At 32.8% G+C, this 13,468-nt stretch overlaps 1 protein-coding gene across 2 annotated transcripts in view; it reads right to left on the reverse strand.

The window, feature by feature from the left end:
* Positions 1-9,587: 9,587 nt before the first annotated feature.
* conu (Rho GTPase-activating protein conundrum) overlaps positions 9,588-13,468 on the reverse strand; it is a 372,761-nt gene continuing 368,880 nt past the window's right edge. For both annotated transcript variants that reach the window (XM_075313922.1, XM_075313923.1), the window contains one exon: positions 9,588-12,988. In XM_075313922.1, the coding sequence (XP_075170037.1) occupies positions 12,749-12,988 (240 nt within the window). In that variant the 3' untranslated portion in view covers positions 9,588-12,748. The remainder of the gene's footprint in view (positions 12,989-13,468) is intronic.

Consider the following 13,468-nt stretch of genomic DNA (forward strand, 5'->3'; position numbering starts at 1 on the left):
TTTGAGGTCGCATAACAAAATTCTGTTGTTCTTCTTGTATTAGATCTTCTTTGTGAGTAGCTGGATGGATGGATAGATGGATAAATGGATTTTTGGTATCTCAATATCTTATCGCTTTAAAAGCTTAGCATTGTCCAACCAAAACATGGACCTCTGGATGTTGTAATTGTTGACTTGACCATTTAATCGAATAAAACTGAAAATTGACGAAATTATTTCACATCCAAATGTGAACCAGACATATTGGAGGTAAAATTAATGTACGAGGGATATAATGAAATGGTGGAGTATGCTGACGATGGAAATAGCTTGCAAAAATAACAAGAATATACGCCAGAAATAATTCCTATGAAATAAAGACTTTCATATGATTTGGAAATTGAATTCTGTAGATGTACCTCCATTACTCGACTGAGTACAAGAAGTAAAATCGGGAAATTTTACTTCCAGCTTCGGCCAATTTGAATGATAAGCACGCCTTCTATCGTCTCAAGGAATTAAATCGGCGACCGGAGTTACCATTGCACCAAGACCGATACACATCATATTCGGCATGCTTATTTTGTACTTAAAAATACCTCCAGATTTGCAACAAAAAGTAAAGAAAATATTCATTAATAGTATGCAATATTTCATTATTTAGAAGAAAAATTAAAAAATACATAAAAAAAGTTTCATTGCATTTATGAAAAAGTTTCGTGGACTCAATTTTAAAACAAATTTTCATTTATATAATAAAACTTTTTCTACCAGTATAGTGCCAAATTGCATCTGAAAATTCCCAAAAGTTATGGGTATCTTTTATTTCGAAAATTTTAATAACCAACCTCGTTCATTCTCTTGGGAAAATCATACTCTAATGTGCCGGTATTTAAATTTCCATGGTCCATGTCATGTATCCAGAGAATAGAGCTAATGGTACATTGTCATAAGACACAAGCACAAATTAGTGCTATTTAAATATTCAGTTTTATTTAACAGCTTAGTTGTGCTTCATTTATAAATGCCTGCGCGTTTAGTTAATTTCATTTGGTTAGTAGAGCATTTGTCCTAATTGTGAATGAAGATTAGTTTAGTTTAAATGGGAAGCATTTGAAATTGAAACTATGAGATTTTCTATGAGATTGTCCGTATATATGCACTTTTTCTGCTAATAATACATTTTTAATTTCCTAGAACATTTCCTAAAAACATAATTGACAGTGAGCAATAGAAAATTACCGAATATTTTGTTAAAAATATCCATAATATTTTGAATGATATTTTGAGAAAAAAATGCTACAGAAAAAACAGACGATATAATAATAAAAAGTTCAGCCGTGCCGAATCTTAAATACCCACCACCATGATCCAAATATTAGGGTTTCCTTTGAAATTTCAGGAGGGCTTGAGGACATGAGGACACTTCAATAAGATAAATTTAAAGATTTCACCTATGAAAACTATATCAGATTCTGGATTTATAAGAGTTTTAGAGGAATCATTACCATCTCTTGTAAGTGTGCAAGAAAATTATAAAATAACGTCTTGATTTGAAATCTTAAATCTGTAGAAGTAAAATCTGTAAATTTTACATTGAGTTTCAAGCAATTTTCAAGATCAGTGCGTCTTCTACACCCTCAAGAAGTGAAGTCGGTCTATATGGAGGCATTACCAAATGGACCGATAAAAACTTAATACGATACACGTTTTTGTGAGCCTAAAATACCAGAATATTTACAATTTCAGGCAAATCAGATAAAAACTACGGTTTCTAGAAACCCAAGGAGTTAAATCGGGAAATCGTTCTTATGGGGGCTATACTAAAATATGGACCCATACTCACCGTTTCCGGCACACAACTCTTTATGACCCGAAAATACTTCTAGATTTCCAATTTCAGGCAAATAGTATAAAAACTTCGGATTCTAGAAGCCCAAGAAGTAAAATCGGGAAATCGGTCTGTATGGGGGCTATACCCAAATATCGACCGATACTCACCATTTTCGGCACACCTCTTTATGGTCCTAAAATACCTTCATATTTCCAATTTCAGACAAATTGGATAAAAACTACGGTTTCTATAAGCCCAAGACCCCAAATCGGGAGGTCGTTTTATATGGGGACCATATCAAAACATGGACCGATATTCACAATTTTTGGCACACGTATTTGTGGTCCTACAATACCTCTAGATTTCCAATTTCAGGTAAATTGAATAACAACTGCGGTTTCTATAAGCCCAAGAAGTAAAATCGGGAGATCGGTCTATATGGGGGCTATACCAAAACATGAACCGATACTCACCATTTTTGGCACACCTCTTTATGGTCATAAAATACCCCTAGATTTCAAATTTCAGGCAAATTGGATAAAAACTACGATTTCTATAAGTCCAAGACCCCAAATCGGGAGGTCGGTTTATATGGGGACTATATCAAAACCTAGACCGATATAGCCCATTTTCGAACTGCCTGCAGACAAAAGGCGAGTTTGTGCAAAATTTCAGCACAATTGCTTCATTATTGAAGACTGTAGCGTGATTACAACAGACAGACAGACAGACAGACAGACGGACATCGTTATATCGTCTTAGAACTTCTCCCTGATCAAGAATATATATACTTTATATAGTCGGAAATCGATATTTCGATGTGTTACAAACGGAATGACAAACTTATTATACCCCCGTCACCATTCTATGGTGGTGGGTATAACAAGTATATACAGCAGTATATTAAGTTCGGCCGGGCCGAATCTTAAATACCCACCACTATGAATCAAATATTATAGTTTGCTTTAAAATTTCAGGAAGACTTGATGACAGATCAAGCAGAGCAGTTCAACCAGCACTTCACGAAGATAAATTTAAAGATTTTACCTATGAACACTATATCAGATTCTGGATTTATAAGAAACATTTTTGTTTGAGTTTTAGAGGAATAATTAACATCTCTTGTAAGTGTGCAAGAAAAATATAAAATAACGTCTTGATTTGAAATCTTAAATCTCTAGATTTTCACCCGAGAAGTAAAATCTGGATATTTTACATTGAGTTTCAAGCAATTTTCATGATCGGTGCGCCTTCTATACTCTCAAGAAGTGAAATCAGTCTATCTGGAGGCCTTACCAAATGGACCGATTAAAACTTAATCCGATACACTTTTTTGTGAGCCTAAACTACCAGAATATTTACAAATTCAGGCAAATCGGATAAAATCTACGGTTGCGAGAAACCCAAGGAGCTAGATTGGGAGATCGTTCTTATGGGGGCTATACTAAAACATGAACCGATACTCACCGTTTTCGGCACACCTCTTTATGGTCCTAAAATATCTCTAGATTTCCAATTTCAGGCAAATTGGATAAAAACTACGGATTCTAGAAGCCTAAGAAGTAAAATCGGGAGGTCGGTTTATATAGGGGCTATACCAATTTTGACACACCTCTTTATGGTCCTAAAATACCTCTAGATTTCCAATTTCAGGCAAATTGGATAAAAATTCTATAAGCCCAAGACCCCAAATCGGCAGGTCGGTTTATATGGGGACTATATCAAAACCTGGACCGATACAGCCCATCTTCGAACTTGACCTGCAGACAAAAGACGAGTTTGTGCAAAATTTCAGCACAATTGCTTCATTATTGAAGACTGTAGCGTGATTACAACAGAGAGACAGACAGAGGGACATGGTTATATCGTCTTAAAATTTCTCCCTGATCAAAAATATATATACTTCATATAGTCGGAAATCGATATTTCGATGAGTTACAAACGGAATGACAAAGTTATTATACCCCCTGAAGCCACCGTGGTGCAATGGTTAGCATGCCCGCCTTGCATACACAAGGTCGTGGGTTTGATTCCTGCTTCGACCGAACACCAAAAAGTTTTTCAGCGGTGGATTATCCCAACTCAGTAATGCTGGTGACATTTCTGAAGGTTTCAAAGCTTCTCTAAGTGGTTTCACTGCAATGTGGAACGCCGTTCGGACTCGGCTATAAAAAGGAGGTCCCTTGTCATTGAGCTTAACATGGAATCGGGCAGCACTCAGTGATAAGAGAGAAGTTCACCACTGTGGTATCACAATGGACTGAATAGTCTAAGTGAGCCTGATACATCGGGCTGCCACCTAACCTAACCTAACCTAACCTAACCTAACCTATTATACCCCCGTCACCATTCTATGGTGGTGGGTATAAAAACGATCAATAATAATAGGTAATACAGTAGTAAGTTCGTCCGGGCCGAATCTTTTCCTTTTGAAAATTTCAGGGAGGTTTGATGACAGATATTTTCCCAAGCAGATCAGTTCAACCAGTACGCTTTTCGAAGATAAATGTAAAGATTTTACCTATGAGGACTAGATCAGATTCTGTATTTGAGTTTTAGAGGAATCATAAAGATCTCTTGTAAGTGTGCAAGGAAATGATGAAATAACGCCTTGATTTGAAATTCAAAATCTGTAGATTTTTACCCCAATTATTTAAATTATTACGAGAAGTAAAATCTGGAAATTTTACATTCAGTTTCAAGTAATTTTCATGATCAGTGCACCTTCTGTACCCTCAAGATCGGAAATCGGTCTATATGGAGGCCTTACCAAATTGACCGATAAAAACTATATCATATACACTTTTTTGTGGGTCTAAAATGCCTGTATAACAGGTTGGCTGATAAGTCCCCGGCCTATCAAAGAAAAACACATTTTTTTGTCAAAATTCGTTTTTATTATTCAACATAGTTCCCTTCAAGAGCGATACAACGATTATAACGACCTTCCAATTTTTTGATACCATTTTGGTAGTACTCCTTCGGTTTTGCCTCAAAATAAGCCTCAGTTTCGGCGATCACCTCTTCATTGCAGCCAAATTTTTTCCTGCGAGCATCCTTTTGAGGTCTGAGAACAAGAAAAAGTCGCTGGGGCCAGATCTGGAGAATACGGTGGGTGGGGAAGCAATTCGAATCCCAATTCATGAATTTTTGCCATCGTTCTCAATGACTTGTGGCACGGTGCGTTGCCTTGGTGGAATAACACGTTTTTCTTCTTCTAATGGGGCCGTTTTGCCGCGATTTCGACCTTCAAACGCTCCAATAACGCCATATAATAGTCACTGTTGGTGGTTTTTCCCTTCACAAGATAATCGATAAAAATTATTCCATGCGCATCCCAAAAAACAGAGGCCATTACTTTGCCAGCGGGCTTTTGAGTCTTTCTACGCTTCGGAGACGGTTCACCGGTCGCTGTCCACTCAGCCGACTGTCGATTGGACTCAGGAGTGTAGTGATGGAGCCATATTTCATCCATTGTCACATATCGACGGAAAAACTCGGGTGTATTACGAGTTAACAGCTGCAAACACCGCTCAGAATCATCAACACGTTGTTGTTTTTGGTCAAATGTGAGCTCGCGCGGCACCCATTTTGCACAGAGCTTCCGCATATCCAAATATTGATGAATGATATGACCAACACATTCTTTTGATATCTTTAAGGCCTCTGCTATCTCGATCAACTTCATTTTACGGTCATTCAAAATCATTTTGTGGATTTTTTTTATGTTTTCGTCGGTAACCACCTCTTTCGGGCGTCCAAATTTTGACACGAATCATTTGAAGGTTGGTACTATACTAAAATAATATGCATTTAATACTAGCGACGCCATCTATGTGTCAGACCGGGTACTTATAAGCCAACCTGTTATTTTCAATTTGTGACAAATCGGATAAAAATCGGGAGATCGGTCTAAGTGGGGATATGCCAAAAAAATGGAGGGATACACACAGTATTCAGTACATTTAATTGTAGTTCTAGAATCTAGACCCCAAATCGGAGGGCCGGTTTATAAGGGGGTTATATCAAAAACTGTACTTATGCACAACACATTCGGCACACCTCTTTATGGTCCTAGAATACCTCTAGATATCCAATTTCAGGGAAATTGGATAAAAACTACGGATTCTAGAAGCCCAAGAAGTAAAATCGGGAGATCGGTCTATATGGGGCTATACCAAATCATACCGATACTCACCAAATGGTAAAACTCAATTAAAAATTAAATTTTCGTGATATTTTTATACCCACCACCATAGAATGGTGATGAGGGTATAATAAGTTTGTCATTCCGTTTGTAACACATCGAAATATCGATTTCCGACTATATAAAGTATATATATTCTTGATCAGGGAGAAATTCTAAGACGATATAACCATGTTCGTCTGGCCGTCTGTCTGTTGTAATCACGCTACAGCCTTCAATAAAGGTCAAGGTTTCGATTTAGCTCGCATATAAACAAATCCCCCGATTTGGGGTCTTGGGCTTATACACAGATCACACGATTTTACTTCTTGGGCTTCTAGAATCCGTAGTTTTTATCCAATTTCCCTGAAATTGGATATCTAGAGGTATTCTAGGAGCATAAAGAAGTGTGCCGAATATATTGTGTATAAGAATAGTTTTTGATATAGTCCCCTTAAAAACCGGCCCTACGATTTGGGTCTAGATTCTAGAACTACAATTAGATGTGCTGAATACTGTGTGAATCCCTCCATGTTTTTGGCATAGTCCCCATTAGACAGATCTCCCGATTTAACCCGATTTTTATCCGATTTGTCACAAATTGAAAATATACTGTCATTTTAGATCCACAAAAAAGTGTATATGGTATAGTTTTTATTGGTCCATTTGGTAAGGCCTCCATATAGAGCGATTTCAGATCTTGAGGGTATTACTTTTTGATTGAGTAAAAATCAAGGCGTTATTTCATCATTTCCTTGCACACTTACAAGAGATCTTTATGATACCTGCCATCAAATATCTGTCATCAAAACCCCCTGAAATGTTCAAAGGAAACTATATTATTTGATTCATGGTGGTGGGTATTTAAGATTCGGCCCAGCCGAACTTACTACTGTATATACTTGTTTTAGTGTAGTTTTAATTTTATAAAGCCCAGAAAGCTAGATAACTCCTTGAAAACAGCCTCTATTTTAGCCAATGTATATCTTTGGCTCGGAATTAATACCAATTTAATTAAGGAAATGTCAATGTCCTTGGAAGTAAACTCTTTTTGAGTGTATAAGAAATATTCAAGTTTAGCCAGCAATACTAAAAGAAAACAAGTATCAAACTGCAAAATTTGTAGAACACGTGATAATCTAAAGAAGAACTTAAAAAATCAAAATTTTCTCTTAGTGTTTAGGAAAGCAGAACTTGTTTTTAAATTGTATTCTGTTGAAGACTTTAAATCCAATACTGCCTAAAAGTATGCTATAATAGTGTTTTTTAAACGGGTGTAGATGTTGCCAGAGTGTCACTGGTACCAGTCGTCACTTGTAGGTGGCGGTAGTTATACCATAGTAAAGACCTCAACCACCCCATGTAGTGTGTGTTACATACTATTCTATACTAGATGTCGCACACATTTCCTCACTTACAATGTGCTCTTAGTGGCTTACTACTTTTTATGTTTGCCTGGTATCAATTTAAACTGGCAAATCTCTAAATTTGATTTGTGAAATTTTTGATTTATGATGTAAAAATAGTAGAGGCTATATAATAAAAAACATGAATCGATGTCGGTCTACGGCATATTTTTAAAGGAATTTAAAAAAATATATGATACAAAAATGCATGAAATCTTTATTTGAATCAATAAAAACTGTGAATTTTTTATGTTTTCAAACCTTAGTTGAGTACTATGTTCGGGGTTTTCACCAAAACACTAAATTAAAATTACAAAACTATTTATGAAGACTATTATATTGTTATCAAGTCTTATCAAATAATGGATGGAAAAGATCCAAAGAATTGATTGATAATCATTTTATATTTCTAAACTAATTAATTAAGAAAAGTAACCGTGAAAAAAGCTGGTTTTCAGCTTGAAAACTGAACATAGTACTCAGCTTTAGGGAAAATGATGAAAAATTATAAAAACACATACAATTCAGGGAAATCTATATAAGATATATTCAAGTTAAGCTAGAAATACTAAAATAAAACTGCACATTTGTCGAACAGGTGATAATCTGTAGGAGAATTTAAAAACTCAAAAAATTTCCATTAGTTTTCTTTGAAGGTAAAGTGTTCGTCATATTGCATTTTATTGAATGCCTTAAATTCAATAAATGCCTAAAAGTATGCTATAATATTGTGATGAAATGGTCCAATATGTTTCCCATATTGCTGTTGTCATATATAGATGGCGTTAGCTATACATCAACCCTCATATATTGTTGGTGTTGTTACTATTCAATACTAGATGTCGCACATGTTTCCTAATTTCCAACAGACTCATAGTAGCTTGCTATTGTTTATGTTCGCCTGGTATCAGGCAGGTTGATTTAATGGAAAATCTTGAAATTTGATTTGTGAAATTTGTTAATAATTTCGACGACACTCAAGCAATGAATGAATGATAAAAAAAGAATTATGAAAACGGCAAATTATTTGTTTTTAATATAACCTCAGGGTATCCGTTTAATAATAGGGGCTATATAAATGGAAGTGAATGGATGTCGATCTACGATATATTTTTGAAGACTGCGTGACTTGTGAACTTGCAGAATAAAATCGGCGGCTATATCGAAAATATATATATTTATTCCATACATATCGGATAAAAACTGCGAATTATTTATGTTTTAATAAAACCTCGAGGAATATGTTTAAAAACATGAAACGATCGATTTCGATCTACGGTAAATATTTTAAGGGTGCGTGGTTACTAGGACAATTTTTCAACAAGAAAACACATAAAATTCTGAAAAAATGTTATTATCTTTATTTGAATCCATATTTTGAAATGAAATCAATCCATACAATTTAATGTTTGAAGATAATTTCAAGCAAATGTTGACCGCGACTTCGCCTCCATATGCACAAAAAAAAAATTTCTGATCCAATCACGAAATTAATTGATCCAATTAATTTTTTAATTGAAATGTCTTCAATCACTGAAATGATAGTATCAATTAAAAAATTAATTGAAGGTCAATTAAAAAATTAATTGATACTATTAATTTTTGTTTCAATTAAAAAATTTGTTGAGTCAATAAAATTTTCAATTGAATATTTTTTTAAACTCAATTAAAATTTTAATTGGAAAATTGTACGTGATTTTTTTTTCTGTGTGGTCCATACAATTCAAGCTGCTTCTGGCTGATTTCCCTTCCAATATCGACAAATGGGCTTCGTGACAGAAAATTTTTATTTTTAATTTGAACAAATTTTGAACTTTCTTAACAGAGCACGTACATATTTTGATAAATTCAATAATTTGAAGGCGTTCGTTGTTCTTTTATAAGACGATTCATGGACCAAACTAAAAATGTTTGACAGTGACACAAAACGTGCATCAGCACTTAAAACCAGTGTTTATCAAAAATATAACAGCAAAAAAATCACCCTTTATATACAGACATCTGCGTCTATCTGTCTAGATAGTCTTAAATCATCATACTGATGAGGAATCTATATATGATTGAAAATCGACATATTGAAAATGAGTAGCAGTAGAACGAGCAATTTGCTAAGAAAAATTATTTAATTGAAAATATTCCTGACATTGGGATTAACAAATAAAAACAAAAACAACAAAATAAATTATCATAAAAATATCATATGCGTTTTTATTGGTTTAATATTCCTGATGTACACAAAGACACAATTACTAGATGTACACACATTTTATATTTACTTAAAAATTATATTGTTTTGTTTTTTCTATTTTCAAAGAAAAACATAAAACATTTTCGCATTAATCACTAAATATAAATGCTATTACAAGCAAAAATACTAAATAACTAAAATACACAAAAAAAAGACTAAATAAATGTATGAATGGGAATAAAAGATTTATCGTACAATTTTAAAATCGAATTACACAATTATTAATAATTTAGAGACTATAATATGAGGAATATTCTATGTTCAGCAACTGTCTCTACGATTTTCTTTCTAGTATTCGTCTATAATCATTCTTTGATGTACCACGGGTCAGCTACTTTAGTTTAGATTGGCCTATCGATTAGTTGGCGCCCGAGCAGGGACAGGAATAGAGAAAACTTTAATATTGGTGGTAGGTAAATTTCTTCGGCCGTTGGCGGAAACTTTTAGTCAATCTCAGTCGATGTAATCGGCGGCTGTGATGGCTGTAGAAAATTGGTCGATGGCTAATAAGCCGTTCATACTGAACTTTTGTTTGGATGAATTTTGCGAAATTAGCCATAAAAGCCATGGAAACGAAATCATTGTTGGCATCAATAGAGCTTTGCAATGTGTTTTGTATAAAATCCTCAAAAAATTATCCAAATAAAATTATAGTAAAAATTATGCGCGCTTATATTTATCGATGTTTCATATGATTGTTAAATAAATTCCATTACCAATTTCTTTCAGAGAATGAAGCCGCCTAGTCACGCCGCTGATTTCAGTCGCCGCCGACCGTTTTTTGCCAGTCGACGCCGCCGCTGAATTTGTCGACTCATCTCGACTAAAATTTAACCGCCAATTATTCAAAAATATCAATTTAAATAAAAAAAATGTTTTAATAATTGTCGGATTTTTGCCAAAATATTGAACCTTCTCCCCATAATCAATCAATTTCAAACTGCTATAAAAAATTTACCTCAGAAAATTTTAACGAAATGTAAACGTGATTGTGAGTTTGGTTGTACAACTAATCTCATTACCAATCGAAAAACTTGAAATTGATTTTATAATAGATAATTGTCCGCCGCCGAATGGACAAATTTATATCGGCTTAGCCGTCTGCCGCCGGAGGCAAAAATTTAGTGTCAGCCGCCGCCGACAAAAATGCTTCGGCTTCATTCTCTGATCTCTTTTATACGCCCATGTTCTTAATTTGGATTTAGCTCATTTAGAGGGCATTCGGAGTGTCAAGATGTGATTTTCTCTAAAAGTCCGAAAAAAACACATTTGAGACAATTTAGAGTTGCCTTAGCTGACTCGAAAATGAGAATCAAAACTACTCTAATTTAAGAACAGGAAATTTGTACCGAAAATAATTAGAATGGATTTTATTATTTTGTCGGATTCGGAATAGACTCGAAAATAAAAATATGGCTGATAATTTATTTCTTAATTAATTTATATAAAATTAGCGGTTATTAATGATTCGTACAGAGTCAACAATTGGCTGCCTTAAAACATCTGAGGGCGACTAAAATGGATGGTTTCATTCTCTGGACACCAGTGTTACCACTGTTGTGCCACTTTAGTGGCAAATTTCGATTTGAAAATTTTCAAGGAGTGATACTGTTGTGCCACTTTATTTACAAAAATGCCACCATTTATTGCGAATACCACTTTTCGGAATTTCTCGACGGTAACTCTGGTGGACACTGAGTTGGAAACGTGTACCTATTTTTAAAGCTTAAATTTAGTAAATATTAAAATCGTATCCCTTATGGCCGTAGTATTAAAGATGAAAGAAATATAATGTTCCAATTTGTGTTTGTGTAATTCTCTAAAATTGTACGATAAATCCTATTGGAGTCTGAACGACCCGTAACTAGTGAAAATGTAGAGCATGGACTCTATTAGCATTTAATGAAAAATAATTATATATAATACACAATTTCTTTTTTTTTAATGATTTAGAAACTTATAAAAATAAAATGGGAAAAAAGAATAATGGAAAAATAAAATAAAATTAATTTTAATATTTTCAAACGGTAAACGTTCAAATTGCAATGCGATGAAAAAATGATAATATTTAAGATATTTTTCATATTTCACAAATATTTAGCTATAAAGTTTTTTTTGTTACTAAAAGTAGAATAAAGCATAAATCTTTTAAAAATAGTTTTTTTTTAATACAATTTTGATCGTATGTATTTGAATTAAGGGGAAGAGGCGAAATCATGAAGATGATATTGATATAAAATGGAAAAATGGTCAAAACTAAAAACTAACATAAAAACAATACGGCAACAACAATTTAATATGATCACTTAAAGCCAATTAGGGGAAATGAGTATCAAAATGAATCATGGTTCTAACTTTTTTTACTTTTTGTAACATTTCCTAATTTCTCAACTCTTTTTAAACAAATTTTAAAAAAGATTTTTTTCTTTTTGCAATATTTACTAATATCTCAATTTTTTTAAACAAATTAAAAAAAATGAAAATTTTTTAATATTAGCTTGCCTTAAAAAAACATGCGAATGACAAATTTTAAATACAACTTTTCCATTTTGTTCTCAAAAAACAAAAAATCTTAAAACTTTTAAAGCAAAAAACTATTTTTATGTTAAAATTATATAGCTTTAAGAAATAATAATATATACTATATATAATACATTATACATATCCTAAAATGTAAACTCCACATATATTATATGATCATATTTATAAGCTACAACTAAATTTTAGGCTAGTTACAGTTTTAAAATGATATTTGAGTGAGTTTTGCAAACACATCTATAGACTGATAATATAAAGGGGCGTGCACACAGTGTTCCGAAAAAGACAAATACAAAACTATAGACTTTCATCGATGTTTTTTGTTTTTTTTTTTTTGCAAAATATAGACACCTTAAGATTTTCTTACAAATCTTGATAATTTTAAAAATTTATTACATTTAAATTTCGAAAATATTTGCTAAAAAAAAAACACTTTAACAATAATGTTTTCTTTATTATGGAAGAAGAATTGACTCTTTGGTCCTGTTTGCATTTAAGACAACAACCATTTGACATAGGCAATGACAATGACAATCTAATGTTAAAGTGGAGGAGCTTTAAATGATTAGGCGATGTACATGACTTGGATTAATCGACTGTTGACGTGTTACCATACTTCCATTTTCTCCAATGCATATGGTACTGGTATTGTTGTTATTACTGTTGTTGTTATTGTTATTATTATTGTTGCTAATGTTGTTATTGCTGCTGCTTGTATTATTGTTGGTAATGGGTGAACTGCTAACATGCAGTAGCGATGTGGTGGCCTTGACACGTCGATGTAGACCACGTTTGCCCTGAAAAAATAAAGAAAGAAAAAAATAGAAATTAGATTTTTAGTATAGAAATTCCGCTTATAATTTGATTACAGGAAAAAATTTTTGACAAAATTTTCTATAGAAATAAAATTTTTATAAAATTTTCTATATTTTCTATAGAAATAAAATTTTGACAAAATTTTCTATAGAAATAAAATTTTCCACAGAAATAAAATGTTGACAAAATTATCTATAGAAATAAAATTTTGACAAAAATTTTCTATAGAAATAAAATTTTGAGGAAATTTTCTATAGAAATAAAATTTTGACTAAATTTTCTAGAGAAATAAAATTTTGACTAAATTTTCTATAGAAATAAAATTTTGGGAAAGTTTTCTATAGAAATAAAATGTTGGCAAAAAATTCTAGAAAAATAAAATTTTGACAAAGCTTTCTACAGAAATAAAATATTTTTTTTTATTTTTGGTTGATTATCGTTGAATTTTATAGAAATAAAAC

The sequence above is a fragment of the Haematobia irritans genome, chromosome 5 (genome assembly GCF_050003625.1).
Source record: "Haematobia irritans isolate KBUSLIRL chromosome 5, ASM5000362v1, whole genome shotgun sequence".
In the NCBI taxonomy this organism is placed as follows: domain Eukaryota; kingdom Metazoa; phylum Arthropoda; class Insecta; order Diptera; family Muscidae; genus Haematobia; species Haematobia irritans.